The sequence below is a fragment of the Mesocricetus auratus genome, unplaced genomic scaffold (assembly GCF_017639785.1).
Source record: "Mesocricetus auratus isolate SY011 unplaced genomic scaffold, BCM_Maur_2.0 Super-Scaffold_100691, whole genome shotgun sequence".
NCBI lineage: Eukaryota > Metazoa > Chordata > Mammalia > Rodentia > Cricetidae > Mesocricetus > Mesocricetus auratus.
Genome location: NW_024429267.1, coordinates 631499 through 655298, shown reverse-complemented (window position 1 = coordinate 655298; position 23800 = coordinate 631499). Strand labels below are relative to the sequence as shown.

Genomic DNA, 23800 nt, shown 5'->3' with positions numbered 1-23800 from the left:
TTTCCTCACACTTCAGAACTGTCCAGACCTTGTCACATTGTGGTTTGCTTCATATCTGAGCCATTCTCTTCTTACTCAATTCTTTAAATCTGGAATTTCATATTGCGCACTGTTTTTAAGACTGAAAGAAATGTACCTTACTGTAGTCAAGTTTCTCTCTTGTCTCTTGAAAAGAACTACACTTCCTGAAGTCCACTGTCTCTATGCCTAATCCAGTCTTGTCACTCACTGCCTTTGTACTATATTGTTTTACATGTCATTTGTAGACTGACTCTTTTCTGGTATTATATTTTGTTCTTTTTTAATATTTTTACTTAAATTAGAAACAAGCTTGTTTCACATGTCAATCCCAGCTCCCTCTCCCTCCCCTTCTCTAGCCCTCCCATTAGCCCTCCCCACACACCGCCCAATCCCCAATCCCCACTCCATTCCCCGGAGAGCGTGAGGCTCTCCATGGGGGAATCTCCAGAGTCTGTCATTTCGTTAAGGGCAGGACCTAGGCCCTCCCCCAAGTGTCCAGACTGAGAGAGCATCCCTCATTGTGGGATGGGCATGCAAAGTCCATTTGTGTGCCAGGGATAAATACTGATCTACTACCCAAAGCCCCTAGGTTGCCGAGGCCTCCTCACTGACACCCACATTCAGGGGGTCTGGATCAGTCCCATGCTGGCCTCTCAGCCATCAGTCTGGGGTCCATGAGCTCCCCCTTGTTCAGGTCAGCTATTTCTCTGGGTTTCACCAGTCCAGTCTTGACCCCTTTGCTCATCACTCCTCTCTCTCTGTCACTGGGTTCCAGGAGTTCAGTTCAGTGTTTAGCTGTGGGTGTCTGCCTCTGCTTCCATCAGCCACTGGATGGAGGTTCTAGGATGGCATACAAAGTAGTCGTCAAACTCGTTATCAGAAGGGCATTTAAGGTTGTTTCTTCACTATTGCTTAGTTTGCCAGTTGGTGTCATCCTTGTAGATCTCTGGAAATCTCACTTGTACCAGATCTCTCCTCAAACCTAAAATGACTCCCTCTATTATGGTATCTCTCATCCTGTTCTCCTCTATTCTTTTCCCGACTCAACCTTCCTGCTCCCCCATGTCCTCCTCTCCCCTTCTCTTCTCCCCATCTCTTATATTTTGTTCTTATATCCTCTTCTATTTCACTTATTTCTTTTCTACGCTTTCAGCCTCTTAAGTTGACAGAATCCCTCAGTTCTCACTCTGAGATTTTCTTCTCATTCTCCACTGTCTAGTTCTGTAAGCTTGTACCTGTCAGTGACTTTAAGTGCTATTAAAGACAAGGACACCAAAATGTGTATCTTTTCCTTTATGGCTTGCACATTTAGATGTTGCATAAGAAAGAAATTCTAAAAATATTGTCCTTATTTCATTTCATAAAAGTTTAAATTTTGGTCTTCATCAGTCTTGGTTACTCCTCAAACTGATTGCATGTTTGAGGTGAGGGCTGATTTTCATTTCCTTCTATAGGAACAATCACTTACTTTAGTGTTACATTCAGAATACTCTTTCCTTACCCACTGGGATCTCTCTGACTGTTTTCTTAGCAATGGGAGTAGGTGGGAGTTTCTTTCTTCCTCCTCAATGCTGGTGATTAACTCAAGGCATCATGATTCTCAGTGAGAGCTCTACCACTGACTTGGTCCCCAAGTCTAGTACTTCTGAGCTTCAGTTACTCCCCTGTGTCATCTCCCTTCTCACTCCCATCCTGTTAGACATGAAGGGCTCTTGCAGCTGAGTGGCTGCATCTTTATCCTTATTCCCACTGAATATCCAAGGCTGCAATTTGTTCCTTCTTCAGCACTGGGCAGTCTTCACTCTCCAGCCTTCTAAAGCTTGCTGAACTCTCTGCTGCTAATGGTCCTTCCATATCAAACTTGTGTGACTTAATACCTTTCTGTCACTTTACTTCCCTGAATGACATCTTGAAGGGAAGGGATTTAGACACATGTGCTCATTCCTATATGCTATTTTGCCTGAGAGTATAGGATAAGGCATTTTAAATGTTAGAGATCATATTCCTATATTCTTTATAAATTTTTAAAATGAACTAACACTTGCCTTCAGACAGTAAGGCAAGTCATTCTTCCTAAAGGTATAAAGCTAGTGTAGAGAGCCTCAGAGTCTTTTCTTTAGTTTTTCAACTTGTGTTTAAATACCATAGGTGATTTTCTACTTTAAGCCATAACTGATAATCCTTAGTATTTCATGGTGCTAAAAAGATAGGTCATCCTACAGTGATGATCTCTGACCCATGGGCATATAACTAAATGCCTAGTAACAAGTGTCCATGAAAACATTATGGGCATATAAAAGAAATTCTTTAACACTTTGCTATATCCCATTAATGATTTTACTGTTCCCTGAACTTGGGACAGCTCAGCAGTAAATGACACACTGCAGAGGTCTTTTGCCCAACAGAAATGGCAAAATACTAGGTGTAATGTTTCCTTTGCTTACATTGGATGCTTGCAGTGAAGCTGGCTTATTTTTGGTCATTTCCTGTCTATGAACACTGGCCTTTTAGCCAACACTGCTATAATAAAATATAATGCATAAAATGAATTTCCACACACACGAATGTTGTAATAGAAAATTCATAAAATGAGTTATTGTAGGAACCAGCACCACTTACTCGATGGGAAAAGAATCATCTGCAAGACTTGAAGTATTCCTGTTCTTGCCTGTTATAAGATGCCTAAAGGCTAAAAAGAAAAACAGAAGTGTACAGCCCCCTGGAATAGTGTCCTTTTTGTTGGCATGTACATTGGGGTGTGGACCAAAGTTGTCCTGGTTCTTAAGAACTTGACACTTTACTGCATCAAGTCAACCACCCCTCCCTTTCCTTAGGCTCCTTCAGTAATTGAGGTGACACAGGACATTTCCTGGTTGTCTTAGTGAGAACTAGGTGAATAGATGGTACCTGGACTTGAAATTAGCCACTAAAGAACTTGAAGATAATCCCCACTGGAGATCCTACTGCCTGCTGTCGCTTATTAATCTTTGAGTTGATGAGCATAAGTAGTAAAGTATTTAGCTTTGTGCAAAATCAATTTTGAAGATCATGGACCCTCCACAAAAGAACACTGCTTTTCTCACTCCCTAGAAGTTGAAGTCATACCTAGTTCTTTCTTTACTCCCTCATTGTTTATGGCCAATTAACCATTAAGTCTCCCTTTTGTCTTCACCTAAATACCTAGTAAAATGTTGTCCTTCATAGGCAATGATCTCTAAATACAAGGTATGGTTTTATGCCTTTATTAAACAGCATCTCCGAAAACACATTGTTATGGAATTAGCATTTGTAGACAAGGAAACTTGAACTCAGAAATGCAGAACTTTTTTGAGAGAATAGCAGATCTGGAGGCTTAGTCAAGGGTCATCCAATTTTCTTGGCAATGCCACCTCTCCTATAGTTTACCATATCTTTCTGTTATGCTCCTGCATCCAGCCTCTTCCTCCCAAATCCTTCACAAAATAGATATACTAATAGGTCTGAAGTGGGTTCTGAAGATAGAGCATACATATTCTTCATCCATGTATTCCAGCACAAGGACTCACACCATGTGTGCTCTTTGGAGTTACTTTACAAAGGCTCCAACTGTGACTGACCTACCTGCCTATTGCCTCCCTCCTTTCCTCCCTCCCTTCCTCCCTCCCTCCCTCCCTCCCTCCCTCCCTCCCTCCCTCCCTTCCTCCTTCCTTCCTTCCTTCCTTCCTTCCGCACATATTGCTGAAGATTGAACCCAGGGCCTCAGACATTACAGTGCTCTACTTCTGAGCTAACCCAAGCTCACTGGATATGGTCTTTCCCTGTTTGTGTTTTAAAACCCTTTTCTGTTTTTCATCCCTGTGGGGTAACATCTGACTTTTCAACTTCACTTCCCTCACGGCTCTCCTATCTCTCAGTGTTACAGTCCTGTGTCCCGGTGTTCCAGTCATATTGAAACTGGTCTTTCACCACTGTTACATAGTCAGGCTTCTGTCCTCCCGTGTTCCTCGTGCCCCTCCTCTGCGCCGGTAAAACACTGTACCCATGACTCAAGTATCGGTTTAAAGACTGCTGCATTTTGAGACCCAGCTTCTCCCCCTAAAGGAATTTGTCGTTCTTTTTCTGTTTCCATAGCATACAACTGAAACACTCTTTCTGTAACAATAAACACTTTATATTTAATATACATGTTTACCTTCATCTTCTATCTAGAATGGAAAACTTTTGAAGGCAGGTATATTTAAACTTCTTTTTATATCTCCAGTGCCTACCACAGTGTCTCACACATATAATAAGTTCTCTATAAAGTCCTACTGATTAATTAAATGACATAGTGAGGTCATTTTAGTGCAACAAAAGTCAAGTGCTGTCCAAGTTTTGGGCCCGAACAGAACCATATGTCATATTTCTATTTACAGAGCAAAACTTTTGAATTAGATCAAGGAGCTGTATTGATTCTCTGCTTGCTATTCAGGTTGGCTTTTATAGGCAGCACGGCTCCTGCCTTGGTACTAAGAGAAATGACCCTGCCCATAGAGTATCCAATATGATATTGTGTGTATAGCATAATTTGTGCTTATTACTCTTGTTTCAATTTAAGGAGGGAGACCTGATTGATTTGTATTATTACAACTGAACTATATATTTATAGTTTTTTGAGGCTTCACACCATTAAAAATAGTGAGTATTGCTCACTTAATTCAGTAACTAAGACAGAAAATGGTTTAATGTTATATATTTTGGAAATATTTTATATTATCTTTTATAAATAATATTTTATAATGTCTCATGGAAATAAATTATAAAATGTATTTATTTAGCTGGGTAGATTTATAAGTTGGGAAAGTATATTTATATTGATATAAAAAGATCTCAATGACATATTTAAGGAATATGAAATTATTATCTTTCATTAATATGAGTAATTTGCACTTGGAGGTGGGTTTTTATTAATAATTTTCCAATTCAGCTAAAATGTATGACTGGATGTTAATGTTAATCTTCCAGATGATCTAGTAAATTAGTCTAAGGATACATGAATGTAAATACATGAGGGAGGCTGTGTGGGGAGGAGGGGGACCAGCAGGAGATGGATGAGGTGGGAAAGGAGAGCAGGGAAGGGGGCTGGACAACAATGAATAGGATCATGCCATAACAAGCCTATTACTTTGCAAGTTAATTTTTAAAAAACTAATAAAAATTAATCTAGGATGTGCGGGTTTAATTATGGAAATGGGGGTAAGGAATATGAACTGTGACGTGCTTTCCAGCTTGATGCTCTAGCCTGTTATTTCCTTTGCATGCTCAAGACTTTACTTAAAAAAGGACTTTTGCAGGTCTCTAGACCCAGGGTTCAACAGTGCATTACAAGGCTTGTCAGTCACAGAAACACACTTGGTGGAGATAGATGGAGACACCCTTTCACTGTACGGCTCAGGGGCGCTGGAATGCCTGGATCGGAACTGGAGTGTTCAAACAGCCAGCATGGTCACCACCGTCTCTTTCACGTTCATCGAATTTGATGAAATTGTCCAAGTGCTTCCCAAACTGAAGATGAAGTTTCCAAATTCTCTGGTAAACACTTTCCTTTGGAAGTATGTTTGAATTGTTCTTCATTCTGACTTGTGCGTTTAGGCCAAAGCCTGTTCCAGCTTCAGTTTCTGTAGTTTCTTTTGTGCTGATTTTCTGGTGCTGGAATTTAAATTAGTTCCATAAATGGCCTTGCAGGTTTGTGTTAATATTAGAAATTATATCTCTAAAATCAATCCTTTATGCAGAAGAAAAGACCGGTGGAATTTTATGCCCATTATTTATTTCAGTTTTACAAAGAAGGCCACACAGCCCTATAGCGTGTATTTGGGCATTGAAACTGGTATGGTTGGGTCATATATGTTTATTACATGATCTGTCTTAGTCCTCTGACAGTGCTGAAAAAACTCCAGGCTGCTGACTCGAGGGCAGCTTCCCTGGCCACAGTATTGCACTAGTTACTGCTATGCCTATGAGCGTCCACTTGAGCTTTCCCTACAGTGTGTTTATCTAGTATGAGTTTTCCTTCTTCATCATCCCTAAAGAAGATAGGTAGCAGTAGAGGCAGCTGTTTGGAAAGAATATGCAAGTTTCAAATAAACCATTTGCTTTAGTGTTTCTGTTTTACTGCTTTGCTTCTGCTTCACCAGTTTAAGTGACCAGCATGGTTTTCAGAAAGACACAGTATTGACAATGCTAGTCCTCAGGACCAGTCCTGTACTTAGAAATTTCTGGAATGTTCCAATCTTACCTTTATTCATGAATGTTAATGTAAAATGTGCAGAATGTGTAAAGCCTAGAAACATCTGAATTCTTTGGTATTTAGGTAACACTAAGGAATCCTGGTTGTTGATAAATGGGGATGTCCTTTGTAGGAATCACCCAAAACTCAGTTTTGGACAAATGCCATCAATGACTGATGATTGGGCATATTGGAGTTAAATAAGCTTAGAGCATTCCATTGATTTAATGTGACTGAAATGTGTTTACTAAGCCTGAAGCTTACAGAGTTCCATGGGAAATGGCCTGTGAAGTATTAATGTTAGTGATTAAGGTGTTTAAACTCCAAGCAAAGACCTTGTGTGTGGTTTATTATTGCAGCACCTTAAATTCAAGGAGACCAATCTTGTAATGCTGCAGCAGTTCAACGCCCTAGCCCAGCTTCGTCGGGTTGACCAGTTGACAATCGATCCTCAGGGAAACCCAGTGGTCAACTTTACACTCTGGAAATACTATGTGCTATTTAGACTCAGTCACTTCAGCATGCAGAAAATAAATGGAACAGAGGTAAGAAAGCAAAGCAGACTGCAGAATGAGCTTCTGCTCAACAGAGCTCCTGACTACACACAGCTGAAAACCTAACTGTGATAGAACTGTCCAAAAACAGTTTCTTAATAATAAAAATCCCAGCACTCAAAATATTAAGAATAAAAAAAACATGCACAGGCAACACATGTGCATGCATGCACACATGTGCACACACATGCCCATGAGCACAGGATCGGAAGCAGTAAACAGATGTTGTCCCTAGTGAATAGTAGCTGCTTTTCCTGATATTTGGGAGCATTCAGAGAAGTGAAACTTTGAAAGGAAATGACATTGAAAAAAGAAAATAATGTAACTTTTCCAGGTAAGGCAACCTTTTTACTTTTCAAAATGCTCTGCAGACTATGGTATGTAAGAAAGAATAGAGAAGTCAAGTTTAATGTCCACTAATAAAGAAGGGAAGAATAAAGTGGAGAGAGAAAAACCTAAGCTCACATCTGTACTGCTCTGTTAATAGTTGGTCATGGCTGCTGTGGCATGATGTGGGATAACTCAGGTCTGAGCTGAATAACTGGAAAATTATTAATAGAAAGCTATTTTTAGATAGATTTTTCTGAGTTTGTCCCAAGTCTAATCCCTCAGCAACTCAAAGACTGTGTTCTTTTTAGATATTAATTGGGGGCGGGAGGGCCTAAGCTTCTCTTGCTATTGAAGCTAAATAACCTTACAAAGGGAAGTCATCTTTCAGTTGTTGTTAGTCTCATGATGGTGCCCTTTGAAGTTCAGAAGACTTCCCTATTAGAAGATGAACTGGAGTCAGCTTTGCTGGGGCAGTATTGCTTCACAGCCAGGACACCACAGCTGCTTCTGGCCTACACCTCAAAAAATATTCACCATATTGTTAGTAGTGTAGAGATACAGGTCAGTGTCAAAAGCAGCCATACCATACCTCAATCATAGTAGGCCCGGGGCCATAGTGTCAGTCTTCTGTTAAAGTGACTAAAAGTACCCCAGCTGTTCATGGGAGTCTACGTTCAGACTTGTGTGCCCTTCGGTCCTTCATGAGACAGAACTTGTAGCTCTTGTAGGGCCTGGTAATTAGTGGGAGGGTTTTCTAAGTTAGTCTGGACTGGAAATACAATACACAGGTTCTCTGGGTTGCTAGTGAAGGATTCTTCCTCATTAATGGCCTAACTGGGTGTGCTAATTAGCTATAAATAGTGATTTACCCAGCCGTGGGGATGTGCATTACTACAGAACTGCCAAAATTAGTATTGTAATTGTACAGGGAATTAAACGGAAATAACTTAGTGTTGTGGTTTAGCTTGTAGAAAATTCAGTGCCATAGATGTCTGATATTTTATTAAAATACCTGAAGAATATTCTTCTCCCATAGTCTTGCCATTTTATACCATATACACTACATTTATACTTTGCCTTCTGTAATAGAGCCTCTCCTAGAAGTAGAATTGAATGATGAGCATCGAGAAGATGGAGCAGTGGCCTGCAGTGGCCACTAGGTGACTGTGTTGGACCAGACAATTTAGTTGTCAGCTAAAGGAAGGCTTTGAGGAGCACATCCCAACTGTGAACATTCAGGATAGGGAAGAACCAGTCTACACTGGTTGATGTAAATACAGTGTGTATGAATTACATGTGAACTGCAGGGGCTTTTCCTCAAAAGATTCTTCTGTAACATACCACAAACACACACACTCCTGCTCTTCCAACAGTGGAGAGGCTGAGACAAGAAGTTTGCTGGGATACCCCATCTTATGGTGCTAAAAGACAGGGGACACTGCAGAGATGGTTCAGTCTGAAGAGTGCTGGCTGTTCAAGTATGAGAACTTGAGTATAGAGCTTTAAACCCATGTAAAAGTTAAGCATGGCAGCACATATCTGGAACCATAGAGATGGGTAAGACAGAGAAGGGTAGGTTCTGGGGACTTGCTGTCCAGCCTGTCTACCTGAAACTGCAAGATCCAGGCTGAATAAGAGCCTGCCTCATAGACAGCAGATTGAGAGTGACATGGGAGACACTTGACATCATCCTCTGTCCTCTCTGTGTAAGTGCACTGGTGAGTATATCTACACACTGGGACAGTATTCATGTTCCACACACAGACACTCTCTCTAAATAAATAAATAGGTGGCCCCTCGTTTTTTTTTTAATCCAGAACTGTTTACACAAAGATAAAGGCTTTCTCAGCTTCTGTCCTGCTGACACTGGGGCAGATAACTGTTGTGACAGTTCTCTTGTGCATTTAAAACATTTAGTAGCGTCTGTGACTCTGTGCATTAGATGTCAGTAGCACCCCTAACCAGGCCAGATGTTTCCAAATGTTTCTGAGGTGACAACATGGGTCCTGGTATTGAATCAACTATTGAAAACGTAGGTCACCATGTTTTATATTAATTTTTAAAATTAATCTTTCTAATGTCATGATAATAGAATTAAAATCAAACAGCATTTAAAAAAATCTATTAAACATTTATAACTATAAAAATACTAGGAGGGGCTGGAAACAATGCATACTTTTAATCTTAGCACTCAAGAGGCAGAGACAGGTGGTCTTGTCTACATAGTAAGTTCTATGCTTGCTAGAGCTACAAAGTGAGACCCTGTCTCAAAAAACTCAAATCTGAAAAGGTACTAGAAGGGTTATAATATCAAATTCTAATGCTGTTTTATCCCAGTTTTATATTAAATATATCCACATATTAATCTAAGTCTTGCCTTTAGCTGTTTGTTTGTTTGGGGCAAGGTCACGCTATGTAGCACAAGGCTGTCCTTGAACTGACATATTCCTACTTCAGCCTCCCAGGAGCTAGGATGACAGATGTGTGTCACCACACCTGAATCTTTCAGTACTTTCCTGATTAACACAGAGATGAGTTGTCTGAGTAGATACATGACTGTTATTCTTTATAGGGAAAAGGGTGCCATGGGTTTAGAATGCACTGGAGTATCTCTGCTAGTCTAGTAAGCATTCCATCTCTCAAGGAAGGGACAAAATGATCCTTGCTCAGAGCAAGGCATGAGCAGCATCTTGTTAAGATGAATCTCCCCCTTTGGCATTCCTCTCTAAGTCAGCCTAACTCAAGAAGCTCTGGATTCCTTTTTAAAATATTCTCTAAGAGAACAGGGAGATGGCAAACAAGAAGACTGGAATTTGAATCCCCAGAATCCACATAAATACCCACCTGTAATTCCAGTCTTGAAGGCAAGGTGGGATCCTGGAGTAAGATGGCTAGCGAGAGTGAGAGTATTGGTGAGTTCTGGGTTTGATGGAGACCCTGCTTCAGAATTTTGTGGAAGAACTTGAGGAAGATTACTGACATCAGCCTTGGGCTTCCACAGGTACATGCACATATGCACACATATAGCCACATGCACATGTGCTCACATACCTGAAAACATGTGGCCATGCATGCATGTTTACCATGCACATATAAACATGAAAAAAAGAAAGAAAACGGAAAACATCCCATACAAATTTAAGGTACTTCAAGTGCAGTCCTCAGGAAACATGACTTCTAAGTCAGAGCTGACTCATCAGCCCCAAGTCAACTTTCAGGAGTCACATTTGAACATCTTCTTTGTGGTCAGACTCAGGAAAAAGCAGAATCTCCATGAAGACTCTTCCAGAGTCTAGGGAAGTGTACTTCCCAGTGCTAAAAGAAATGTGGAATCTAGACACTTCTTTGGAACTGTATTTGTTATATCCAGCTAAGAAGCAATGCCATTTTTTATCCTTCTCTACCGTTTCTTTTCAGGTGACACAAAATGACATGATAATGGCTGAACGGCTTTTTGGAATTCTAGCCCATGTGGCATCTTCTGAGTTGCCTCAGTACCGCGTGATTTCAATTCTGGGTGATGCCAGGTAACCCTGACTTCTTTGTAGATTACTGCTGCTCTAGAAATGCCTCTGGTTTTTTTTTCCTTTTCTTTTTGGTTTTTTGAGACCGGGTTTCTCTGTATTGCTTTGGAGGCTGTCCTGGCACTCACTTTGTAGACCAGGCTGGCCTCAAACTCACAGAGATCTGCCTGCCTCTGCCTCCCAAGTGCTGGGATTAAAGGTGTGTGTCACCAAGGCCCGGCTAGAAATACCTCTTAACTGTCCACTTCTGTATCATGCAGACAACACACCCTAGGCTTATCTTGTAGCTGGCCATAATTAAACTTAGTCCGTGTTCTCCTGTGGTTATAGTCGAAAAGCTAAAGATGCACACAAACAATTAAATTTCAGTCTGTGGGGTGCAGCAAGAGGACTGGGGTAGAGACTAGCTGTATTGAGAAGAACACTGGAAAAGCTCCCAGTTTAATCTATTTCTTTGGGAATGAATAGGGAGCTTTTAGGTTTAGAATATGGGGAAAGAGATCTGTTTTTAAAAAGAATTATAAACAGGATAGTTTGGCTCTGAATTCAAATCATATTCAAGTGCATTTGATGGATCAATGTAAATCCTTTCTACAACCACAGAATTATTCTGAAGTAAAAATATCCTGGGGGTAAAGTGCTTGCTGAACAAACATGAAGATATGAGTTCAGATCCCCAGCACCCATGTAAGAATTGGGTGTGGCAGCATATGTATAACTCCAGAACTGAGGGACAGAAACAGGCAGTCCCTGTCACTGGCCAACCTGTCCATCTGAGATCATAACCTCCAGGTTGAGTGAGAGAGCCTGTCTCAAAATAAGATGAAGAAGCAACTGAAGAAGGCATCCAGATGTCAACTTCTGGCCTACACACACACACACACACACACACACACACACACACACACACACACTCACATACAGTCCATCATCCCCCATACACTAATACACAAAAATATTTGGGGGGATACAAAAATACTGTGGAGGTATTGAATTAAGAAGTGATAGTTTAGACAGAAATCAATGAAGATTATGCTCTTCTGAATAAATATTTATGCATTGTATTTAGAGATTTAATAACTTAGAAATAAAAAGGCAACATAAATCAGATTAAATAAATTAAAATTAGAAAATATGAAGGATTTTTTATAGCTTATCAGGTAAATATATGTCAAACTTTGTTCCCAGAACATCATGCCCAAAGTCAGATTATGAAAATGTATCCAAGCATGTATGGGATGTTTGTAGAGGCCAAACACACCTTAAATCAAATAAAATCTCTGTGTACTTAAAGACCACACTCACACTCATATAGATTATTGTTTCTGATTGATATTCTACAGGCTGAAAATAATGAGATGTGGTGAGTTAGGAGCATGGAGGTGCAGCTCTGTGGAAACAACAGAAACATGTAGCTAGTATGGTATGACTACTCCAGGGAGTCACAGGAGCACAAGAAGTTGAGTTGCTACTAAGGCTGTGTTACTAAGGAGTTGAGATAGCCAAAAATTTATCTTGGTGCAGTTGGAAAAATAACAAAAGAGAGCCCATTTGACCCCATTCAAAGCTATATCCATGCAAATTTTAAAATAGTGAGCTGACTTCATGGGTATAATTTATGCAGTGTCGTATGGTGGGTCCTCGTGTTATTGTCTGTGATGGCCAGTGCTGTGGTTCTTTTCATAGCAACTCAGTAAGACCTAACATAGTAACCGCCCCTGTTGACTTAACCTTTTCACTGAGCAGAATTTCTTTCTAGAAATTATATCACATGAATATAAACATGTGTCTAGGGATTTCCATCCTGTATTTGTAACAAAATAGTAAATGTCCATTAGTAGAACAAAACCAATTACTTGTAGCTGTAAAAATGATTAGCAGTTCCTATATGAAACAGTGGGTGTGTCTTATTGTTTAGCTTCCATTTGATACACCCTAGAGTCACTCGGGAAGAGCAACCCTCAACTGAAGAGTTTCCTGGATCAGATTGGCCTGTGGCCGTGTCTGTGAGAGACTGTCTTGATTGATGATTGATGTGAGAGGGCCCCGCCCACTCTAAATGGCACCATGCCTATAAGAAAGCTAGCTGAGCTAAAGAACAAACGATTTAGTGGTGTTCTTCCATGGTGCCTGTTTCCAGGTTCCTGTTGTGAGTCCATGTCCAAACTTCCTTCAGATTGAGACCTGGGTGTATAAGCCAAATAAACCCTTTCACCCCAAAGTTGCTTTTGGTCATGCTGTCTGTCACAGTAAAGAAATGTAGCTAGAGCAGGTTGTGGTGTTCCAGAGCAGAAAGTGCCAAGTATCCAACAGTCATGTGGCAGGCTCCAAGTTTTGAGAAATGGGGCATATAGTTCAGAAATACTCTGGATACTTTTTAAATATTTGCTTTTGTTTTTTGTTTGTTTGTTCTTTTATAAGAGAACAATTACCCCTAAGTGTTGAATAGGAAAGAGGGCCAATAGTATGCCAAAGTATATAGATTTTTAATTGCATATGTATGCGTACTGCTTGAATTCTCTTTAGTTTTTGCTGTTTATATTGTTCTTTAAAAAATATTCTCATTTTTAAGAAGTATTTTGAAAGTGCTTTCTTTTCTTACTAATTTTCAGGTTAGTATACAAAGTAGTGGGTCCTGGTACAGCATTTTTGTGCTCTGTGTCATACTGCACTTTAAAAGTATTCCAACTGTTTTGAATTGTGGGAGAAATTAAAGCTGAAATACTAAATATATGAGTATTTTTGACAACTAGAACTCTGTGGGATGTGGCCAAAACTGCACCGAGAGGAAATGATATACATGTCTTTAGTATATTTACCAAAAGATGAGAAAGACTAGAAAGTAATGAAAGAGGCTTCACTTCGAGAACCTAGAAAACTCCCTAAGGAAAGCAAAAGCAGTGGGAGGACTCAGAAGGCAATATAACATTTAAAAAGAATGTGAAAAAGGAGTTGATGAGTAAAGACATAATTCACTCCCCTGTGTAAGCCTACTCAGCTTTAAACTATTGGAAGTTACCACAGTGTACTATAATGAACTGAGACACTGCATCAGGCCGAACTAGGCCAGAGTATTAGAGGCCAAATAGGAGTGCCCTGTCTTTGGGTACCCAGCCCCTCCTAAAACTATCTAGGTTCTTGAGCCTCTCACCATCTTATTAGTATACAAATACCCTTAATACCCACAGTTTGAAAGGTTGGGGGGGCGGGTTTCTTTGATATTGTCATTGTTTTTAAAGGTGTATTTTTATTTTATGTGTATGAATGCTCTGCCTGCATGTATATCTGTACCACATGAGTGCAGCATCCTCAGAGGACAGAAGAGGGTTTTGGAACCATGAACTGGAATTACCAATGGTTGTTATCTACCATATAGTTGCTGAGAATCAAGCCCTAGTCCTCTGCAAAAGCAGTTATTGTTCTTATCCACTGAGCTGTCTCACCAGCACCCAGTTCCAAAGATTTAGTAGCATGTTTCCAAGAATTGGAGAAGGGAAAGCTGAAGAGAAAGGAAAGGGAGGAAGAGAAGACAGGGGGAAAAGGAGGAGGGAGGGATGGAACCGTTATTCAAGTTGACCATCCACAAAGCAAATGTCAACAGATTACAAAGAACTAAACCACATGGACCGTGTTTTCTATTCAAAATGCAATGAAGCTTTAACCCAGTTACAAAGGACAACTAGAAAATGCCTTTGTATTTGGAAGTAAAGAGATGAATTTCTCAGTAACCCACAAGTCAAAGGGAATTACCTAATGGATTAATCAAGTATCTTGTACTGAAATACAATGAAAATACTGCATGGACAGACTTGTAGGATCAGTAATGGTAGTGCTAAAGAGAAACACGTTAGCCTCGAACTGGAAATATTAGAAAGAATAAGGAGTGAAAATTAGTGATTTAAATATTTATTTCAGAAAATTGAAAAAAGAACAGCAACATAACCCGGAAGAAAGTTAAATGGAAAAATATTCAAAATAAAATGGAGCTCTTAATTTTAAAAATCTAATAAAGGTTATAGAAGGGGCCAGAGGAACATCTCGGTGGTTAAGAGTACACACTGCTCTTGCAGAGGATTAAGATCAATTCCCAGCACCCACTTAGGGCAAGTTAGAATCGCACGTGATTCTAGCTCCAGGAGATCCAACACTCCCTTGTGGCCTCCTCTGGAATCTGAATCTTCACTCAAGTACACACACACACACACACACACACACACACACACACACACACACACACACACAAGTTTAAAAAGTTATATAAAATATGTGTGTACATTGCTTTTGTAATTTTTTAAAAAGTCAGTTTAAAAAAAGCCTAAGAGCAAATACAGATCTCCATTAACTCTCTGATTTCTTTACACCAGTGAGAAATGTGTGCCCCAAACATCTCATAAAATGGACTGACTACCATTCAGTCACAGGAATTGTAGCTGTCTTGAAATATGTTGAGTGCAAACACTAGATGTTTATATAGAATTATAAGATGTAGACTATTTCCTTAAACTTTTCAAAATTTATATTTCCCAGTTTTCTAAAAATATATCACTATACTTTTAAATGAGAAAAAAGAAGAAAAAAGTTTTAAAATTTTCTACTCCTAGTCATTTGTTCCCAATAAAGCTGTATTTTAAGTCCTCTTAGAAACACCCTGAGTAGTGGAGCCGCAGGCAGGTGTGATCAGTGAGATTTTGGCAGACAGCTCTGTGATGCTCACCTTAGAGGAGCTGCAGCCAGGCAGGATGTGTGGGTCTCGGGGACCACAGTTCTGTGATGCTCATGCTCACATATGAGGAGCTGCAGCCAGGTGGGATGGGTGGGATTCCGGGATCACAGCTCTGTGATGCTCATGCTCACATATGAGGAGCTGCAGCCAGGTGGGATGTGTGGGTCTCGGGGACCACAGTTCTGTGATGCTCATGCTCACATATGAGGAGCTGCAGCCAGGTGGGATGTGTGGGTCTCGGGGACCACAGCTCTGTGATGCTCATGCTCACATATGAGGAGCTGCAGCCAGGTGGGATGGGTGGGATTCCGGGATCACAGCTCTGTGATGCTCATGCTTACATATGAGGAGCTGCAGCCAGGTGGGCTGGGTGGGATTCCGGGACCACAGTTCTGTGATGCTCATGCTCACATATGAGGAGCTGCAGCCAGGTGGGATGGGTGGGATTCCGGGATCACAGCTCTGTGATGCTCACTTTAGAGGAGCTGCAGCCAGGGGTGATCAGTGAAATTCTGGCTGACAGCTCTGTGATGTTCACGTACCAGAGCTGCAGCCAGGCGGGATGTGTGGGTCTTGGGGCCCACAGTTCTGTGATGCTCATGCTCACATATGAGGAGCTGCAGCCAGGTGGGCTGGGTGGGATTCCGGGATCACAGCTCTGTGATGCTCACTTTAGAGGAGCTGCAGCCAGGCAGGATGTGTGGGTCTCGGGGACCACAGTTCTGTGATGCTCATGCTCACATATGAGGAGCTGCAGCCAGGCGGGATGTGTGGGTCTCGGGGACCACAGTTCTGTGATGCTCATGCTCACATATGAGGAGCTGCAGCCAGGTGGGCTGGGTGGGATTCTGGCAAACAGCCCTGTGATGCTCCAGTCTCCATTGGTGTTTCCCTTTGTATCCCACAGTATCTATAGCCATGATCCCTTGGCCTCCTGCCAGCACCTGTGGAGATTCCCTGCTTTCAGTTTTGCTTTTGCTGAAGTTAACTCCACACCAGATTTGATTTTTCTAGCTAGGAACACAACTCAGGCGAATAAAGGAACTGTGAGCTATGTATATGGTTATACATACAAACTAACATGTTTTATAAGTATAAAAATTGTGTGGCTTGGTCCTTCACTTCTTTAGTTGGTTTATGATTTGATTCAGTTTTTGAATTGTTTCTTCTTTGTTCTCATTGTAGAGATGTTTGAGACTTGTTAATGTTGATGTTTGGCAGTTACAGAACAAAAAGATGTGGTGGGACTCAACAAGCTGTCACAAGCCAGAAAGCTAGTTCTCAGGAGGCTGAGACAGGAGGATTGGGAGTTTGAGTCCATCCTGGGCTATGATGGTGACCTGTGTCTCAAACAAAGCAGATAATGTACATCAAATACTAACCACTCAGACTCACAGACCTGGCATTCAACAAAGCATGAACTCCCTCTGAAGCCAGCAAAAAATTGCACATAATCTTTTTACTCTGATAAATAACTCTGAGCCCCTTTACTGTCTTCTGCAGGAAAAAACAATTCCGATATCTACTAGAAAGCAAAGGTAAAAAACCTGGCATTATCAATGAGGAGACCAGCGACAGCAAAAGGCTCATGGGGGAAAACTCAAATCGTGCCACCCTGAATTACACCACCAGAGAATTCTACCATGAGAAGCTAGAGGTACACCACGTGCTCTGTGGGTTTAGCGCCGCTATAGTCAACGCTGCATGGGATTAGAGATTGTGCACTTCCTCCTCCTACACACAGTGCTAGAAACAATACCAGCAGGGACTGGGAGGTCGGCAAGCCTGTGAGTGAGAGCCTCTGGCTCCCGTGTCTCCATCTCAACAAAACCATCTTCAAAAGAAAGCTGCCCCCAAATCCATACTAAAAGAGGACCCATACCTCTGATCTGCCTAGATTAAGAGAAAAGGAGAGAGGCTTCCTCAGATTTTATCCAGCTGGTGTCAGGGCACAGCAGAATCTCCACTCCAGAGCTCTTGGCTTGGCTTTTGGTGTTTAGTTTATGCATTTCATTCTCTAGTGTGGATTTCCTAATCACACTGTATGGCTACTTTGTTCCCAGCAGAGCTTCTTAGCCAGAAGATCATGGAGTAAGCATGTGCTTCTTGTGTGAGGTTTACTGAAGGGTGCAGCATTGTGGTGGTGGCCAGATCCACAGGCGTGTAATGCCTGCCTTGATGGCACTCACCAGATAGCTGAAGAAGCGTGTTGCCTAAACTGCAGGAGAGTACCATGTTGTGGCAAAGTTGTGAGGTGACAGAAGATGAAAGAGCAAGAAAGAGTAGGCACATTTAAGGAGCATCTAATGACATGTCTAAGGCACTGTATGAGATCTATTTCAATCTCTGTAGCTCTTCAGACAAGTTAGATATAAACAGAGAGTGAGAGAGAGATTGATTGACTCACAATTGTATGTATAAACTAGAAGTAAAACAGCAGCCTTTCACATGCTCATCTGGCAGCTCTAAACTGTGTTAAGGAGTGGCTGAAAAGCCAGGGCACCTAGCAGCAGAGTGTACTAACTAGTGCCATAGTGGAAAAGACGTATGTAGGGAAAGGGGGCCAGTCAAAGGAACACACCCTGAGCAGAGCCAAAGAGACACACTTTGTCCCTGGAATCTGAGTCAGTGAAAGAAATGCACCCTGGCCCTAAAATTGGAGGCAAAAGGCTAAAAAGGACCAAAGAAAGAAACACACTTTGGCTCTGAAACCAGAGCCAAATCTGACCTTAATCCTGTGCAGAAAACTAACCAATCCTCGAGCAGAGCTCTAGCCAATCTGAGCTCAGAAATCAGACCAATCCCTATCCTGGAAAAACTTAACCGTCCTCAAAAATCCCTATATAAACCCTGTGTATGTTCAGCTTGGCCGGTCCAGCTGCTTCCTTCCAATAAACCCTTTCGAAGGAGCAGAGGCGACCCTGGGCAGAGCAGAGGAGAGCAGAGTGAGCAGGGCTGTAACACTTGCCCGGGAAACCTTCCCTTGGCAGAGCAGAGTTGTTACACTCTACTCCCTGCTCTCCACTCTCTGCTCTATTGGAGCAGAGCTGAACTGTAGCAACTTCACCAGAGAAACCTCCTGCAGAGCAAATCTTCTACACTAGGTGAACATCCCCAACTGGAAGACCCTGTCCTGCCAGAGTGGAGCCGAAACACTAGGGAAGCCTTTCCCTGAGGCTGGGCTGTAAGCAGCTAAGCTTACTGCAACCTGTGGTGGTCCTTGGCTCCAGGATACCTTTCCATCTGAGCTGTGTGACACTCAGCATTCTGTGACTCCCAAGTGCCAGAATACTTGACCCGCTCCTGTTCCATCCAGATAAGCCCGAAACGCTTACAACGTGGGGAGGGCTCAGCACTTCCTTTAATTATTGGATCTTAACTGGATCTTCTGTTTTCCCACTTCCCCTTAACCTGCTCTCAATCCTAGGCATCTTTGGAACCCATAGAAGTCTGTGGGTAACAGCCTGAGACCCTTGGGCACCTCATCTAACAAGTTTCTGCAGCATCCTGAAGGATGCTCAGATTCTGCCTAAGTTCTAGTTGGGAGGCCCAGTACACTCAGAGGAACACTTGCCTAAGTGCACAGGGCCGTGGCTTCATTCCTGACACCACTCATATTCACACACATGCAGTAATTGAACAGCGTCAAATGTGAAGACGGGAGGAAACAGCTGAGAACATAACTGTTAGCTAATAAGGACTTCCTGGTTTTGCCAGACAAGGAAAATAAAAGCCAAGCTGCCAGGATTATGGGCCCTTTTCCTAAGGATAGTTGGTCCTGTGAGTCAAATAAATTAACATATATGTTTAGAAAGTCTAAATATAAAAATTCTCATGAAAAAAATTAGAAAAAATAAAACTGCTAGATGCAAGCAGAGACAATTTCATGAGGAAAACTACCAAGTCAGTGACCTCAAAAAGCGGGTCATTCTGCCTTTTAATTTTTAGTTTGTTGAGGGATGCTTAAAAAGGAAAAATCTTGGTTTTTCAAGGTAGACAGCACAACTCTGACTCCTAAATTCACCAAAATTGTGAGGAGAAAAAAAGACTGATGCAAAAATCCTTTTAAAATACCAAGTCGGGGCTGGTATTTAAAAAAAATAAAATAAAAGCTCAGAAGTTAGGATCCTATACTGTTCTTGCAGAGGACCTGCCTTTGGTTCCTAGTTCACAACCACTTTTAGGTCCAGCTCCAGGGGATCTGATGCCCTCCTTTAGTGACAATGGGCCTTGCACTCACATGTAGGAACCCAAACAGAAGAACATTACATAAATTACATACTTTACAACCAGTGTAGAAATAAATTTAAAATAGGATACCACTTAGTTTAAAAATAAATAATAAACTGATATACTATGAAACTATGCATAAGCTGGGAACAGAAGACACCTCATAAGTCCTTGCCTCATAAGCATGAAGGCTTGCTCTTGGCTCTCCAAACCAATGTAGTGTGCCCTGTAATCCTAGCACTGAGCAGATAGAAGTAGGAGGTTTCCTGGAGTTTCTTGGCCAGCTAGTTTTACTGAATCACTGAACTCCAGATTCAGTGAGAAACCCTGCCTCAGAGCAAAGTGGAGAGCGCAGGAGGAAAGCACATGAGATGAGTCTTTGGGTTGGATATTTGCACAAGCACGCACATGCATGCCCTTATTAGGGGAAATAGAAATTGTGTGGCAGGTCACTAAAGAAGAACTGAAATGTTTATATCCAAAGATAAAGCATTCGGTGTTATAAAGTGAATATTATGAAGTTCTAAGTTCAAGTACAGGGTTGTTTAATCCTAAAAGTTATCAGATACAACTAGAACCCTGGCTATGCCAGATGCCAAGAAACTATGACAAGGGTGTGTGTCCTTGTTAAGTTTCCATTGCTGTGGTAAAAGCATCTTGGGGAGGAAAGGGTTGCTTCATCTTACAGCCTTTAGTTCTTCACCCAGGGAGTCAGAGCAGGAACTCACGGTGGGAAACTAGAGGCAGGAACTGAACTGAGGCCATGGAGGAAGGTTCCCTTTGACTTGCTCCCAATGACTTCCTTAGTCTGTTTTCTGATGCCACCAGGACAACCAGCCCAGATGTGGCACAGCCCACGATGCGTTTGAACATCCCACATCAATCATTCATCAAGAAACTGGCCTATAGACTTGCCTACGGGTCAATCTAAGGGAGGCAATTTCTCTATTGAGGTCCTTGTCCCCAGATATTTCTGGATTGTGTCAAGTTGACAAGAACTAACCAGAACAACATTGCAGTTAAGGCAAGATGGGACTAGACAGACAGTGAACAACACAGAACCAGAGCAACTCTGCACATACATGGGAGACTTAGGCAGACGGCAGCCACTACAAACTGTCTATGTCATAAATAATCCTGACGAAACTGTACTAAACCCATCCATACTATACAACAAAACATTAATTCAAGATCAAAGTCTAAGTTTAAAAATTAAAACTTTGAAGTTCTTTTTATAAAAAGATGAAGTCTTACGGCCTTGGTGGGTAGGTGTAACTTTTGAACACTCCAAGTGACCAACTATACAGGGAGGTTTTTTTTAAATAAATTTGGCAGCCAAGGTCATTTTTAATGGAAACAGCTTCAGCAGAATCAAACAAACAAAGTCTGGATTAAAGTGGCTTGTTCGATAAAAATGCAATGAGGAAGTAACCCAGGAGACATGGGCTCTTATTCTGAGAAAGCTCAAAGGCAAAGGAAGAAATCTGAAGCCACGTGACACTTTGGGACAAGCACCAAGCTAGCCAGAGACTTGGCCTTGAGCCCTGATTACCACTTATTACCTGGGAGACCTTGCCCAAGTCCCTTAATCACTGTCTCCTGACTCCCAGCCCAGCATTCCTTCTCTTCCCCCAGCACCCCACATCTTGAAAAGTACTTACACTGGTGCAGCAAAAGGGCTGTCTTTCTCTCCTGTGCACACTGAGTGGCTGGGAAATTAATGGAGGTGAGTTGCTCGCAAATCAGGCTAAACAATCCCTTTCATTACACGTCCTGTTGCTTGAGTCTCACCCATCCATTCATCCTCCTGCCTCATCTAAAGGAGATTTAAGGGACTTTAAAGATCCAGTTCTCTAAGACAGGCGAGGAAAACTAGAAGCTCAAGAATTGTTTAGGGTCATATAATGAGTTCTTGACAGCCACCTGGAGAACTGAGACCTCCTGGGTGCGTAGCCTGCATTCTCCTGCTATTTCCTGTGCTTCCTGAAGACAGCTTGACAGCCTAGTACAGGGACTCTCCTCTCCAGACACTGGCTCATTGCTCACTAACCATTTCCTTCAGCAATGATATCACTTTTTAAAATTTGATTCATCTTAGAATTTTTGTGTTTTGAGTTTGAAGTTTAAATGGATCTTTTTCTTAAGTTTCTTGTCAACATTTAACCTTCCCACCTTGATCAGCATGTTACCTATGATACAATTCTCATCATCACATGTATCTCAATGATTTTTCCCTCTAATATCAGTAGACAAAATAAATACTGTGTATGTGTGTTGGGAATCAGACTCAGGGCCTTCAAATATACTAGACTAAAAACGTCTACCACTGAGACGTCTACCCAATAGGATAACTTCATTAAGCACCCCTGATGAAATTGGAGATGAATGCCCAGATACCCTCTGACTCCGAGCTCACCCTGTTGTGTTTAGAAGCAGCTTTCTCATCTTTAGACTGCCAGGCCCAGAAGCTGAGCAAGAATGCAGTTCTTTCGAGGGTATGGTGTGGGTCCAAGGCTTGTGACAGCTCTTCCTCTCTAGGCACTTGTCTCAAACTTCATCTAAATAGTCTAGGCTACAGTGTGATGTTCTGTATGTCTATACTAGAGAGTAAATTCAAAGTATAAAGGATTATACATACTAGCTAACACCAGGCTATTTTGAATGGTCAGCATCAGCACCCAACACTTACACCTCTGGAAAGCACCATGCTCAACAGAGGCAGAGGACTGCAAAGCAGCAAGGCCTTGTTTGCTGTGTACTGAAGCAGAGCCCTGTGTCAGTAGCTGCTGGAAAGAATTCCTAGCCTGAAGAAACAGGACAGGAGAGGCATGGAGCATGCAGAATAGATTATTCCAAGCTTCTCTGGTTCTGTTAATTATTGTCTTAGCTTTTGGATTAGTTATGATTTAATGTCAATTTTTCTTACCAGGAAATAAAGGAAAAGAAGAAGTTCTGTAAGATGTATGTAGAAGACCTTGTGAAGGAAGCCACGGCCATCAACATGAAAAACGAGGCTCTGCAGAAGCTGTGGCCGCAGATGTTCATTGAGCTTGTCAGGGACGCCGTCATAGAAATCCGCAGCAAGGATTCCTACATGAAGCTCTGCCTGCAGCAGATCACCGACCAGAAATAGGGATGGCTCCTGCTTCCGGATGATTTGGGCAACTGGAGCTTTTTAAAAATTTGGCAAGATGCAGGTTAGGCATGTTGAAACAGCACCACTATCCCACAGACTAGAAAGAGTGGCACCAAAGCCTCGCTGCCTGCACTGTTGAGGAAGGAGGAAGGCAGGAGAGAGGGAGGACTACTTTCCCATGCATGCTGACCACACAACCTTGGGAAACCAAGCGGCCATGGGAGGAGGCCTGGCTGCTGGGTCTGAATGCTTCTTCAGCTCCCTCTGTGACTGTGTGCCTGCCTGCTCCAGCCCCAAGCACACAGTGTGGGCAACAGGCTAGCAGAAGATGCTTCCACCAACCTCCAGCCAAGACATTTCTCCTTTTTTTGCCTTTTTATTTCATGTCATGATTTCAAAGCTAAGCATATGTTCTTTTTTATGAGTGAAGAATAAATACATTAGTTTAAAAAAAAGAAAAAGTCCAATGTCTTGTGTGCCTGCTGTTCAGCACCTCTATGGGAAGAGGCTTGTCTAGGTACCCCAGGGTACCACAGGGACTCACTGTGGGCTGAAAATGTGAAGACAGTTGAGCACAGGAAGAGGATGCTTGGTCTCCAGGACTCTGGAGAGAATGTAAGATGCAGTCATGTATGTAACGCACATCTTTGAAAGGCGTTTCCTCCTGTTGTTGATCACTTTGGGTCTCCTGATAGGCACCCATGTGTACTCACCCTTCAGAAATATTAGGGATGGGTGGAAGACTCTTAGTTTTCAAGTTAAGACTGAAAAGCAAGCAGGTGAGTAAGACAACAAGGGGTTTGGGCTAGTCCATTCTGGTGAGAACAGTGGATGATACAACCCCAGGATGCCAATCCTACTTGTCAATCAGGGAACTCAATGACATGCTCAGATTTTTGCCTAAGAGCAGTTGTGTCAGTAAGAACACCAGATGTGGGAGAACAAAAGAGGAGATGTAAGACAAAAAGCCAGGCAGAGGCCCGGCAGGAAGCCGAGTGCTGCTATTGCAGTCCCAAGAGAGCCCCTGTGATCTCT

General features: G+C 42.0%; 1 protein-coding gene across 8 annotated transcripts in view; it reads left to right on the top strand.

The window, feature by feature from the left end:
- Lrrc49 (leucine rich repeat containing 49) overlaps window positions 1–23220 on the top strand; it is a 103345-nt gene extending 80125 nt beyond the window's left edge. For all 8 annotated transcript variants that reach the window (XM_040739675.1, XM_040739673.1, XM_040739678.1 and 5 more), the window contains 5 exons: window positions 5334–5571; window positions 6628–6813; window positions 10570–10679; window positions 16903–17056; window positions 22559–23220. In XM_040739675.1, coding sequence (XP_040595609.1) covers window positions 5334–5571; window positions 6628–6813; window positions 10570–10679; window positions 16903–17056; window positions 22559–22762 — 892 coding nt within the window. In that variant the 3' untranslated portion in view covers window positions 22763–23220. The remainder of the gene's footprint in view (window positions 1–5333; window positions 5572–6627; window positions 6814–10569; window positions 10680–16902; window positions 17057–22558) is intronic.
- Window positions 23221–23800: the final 580 nt, after the last annotated feature.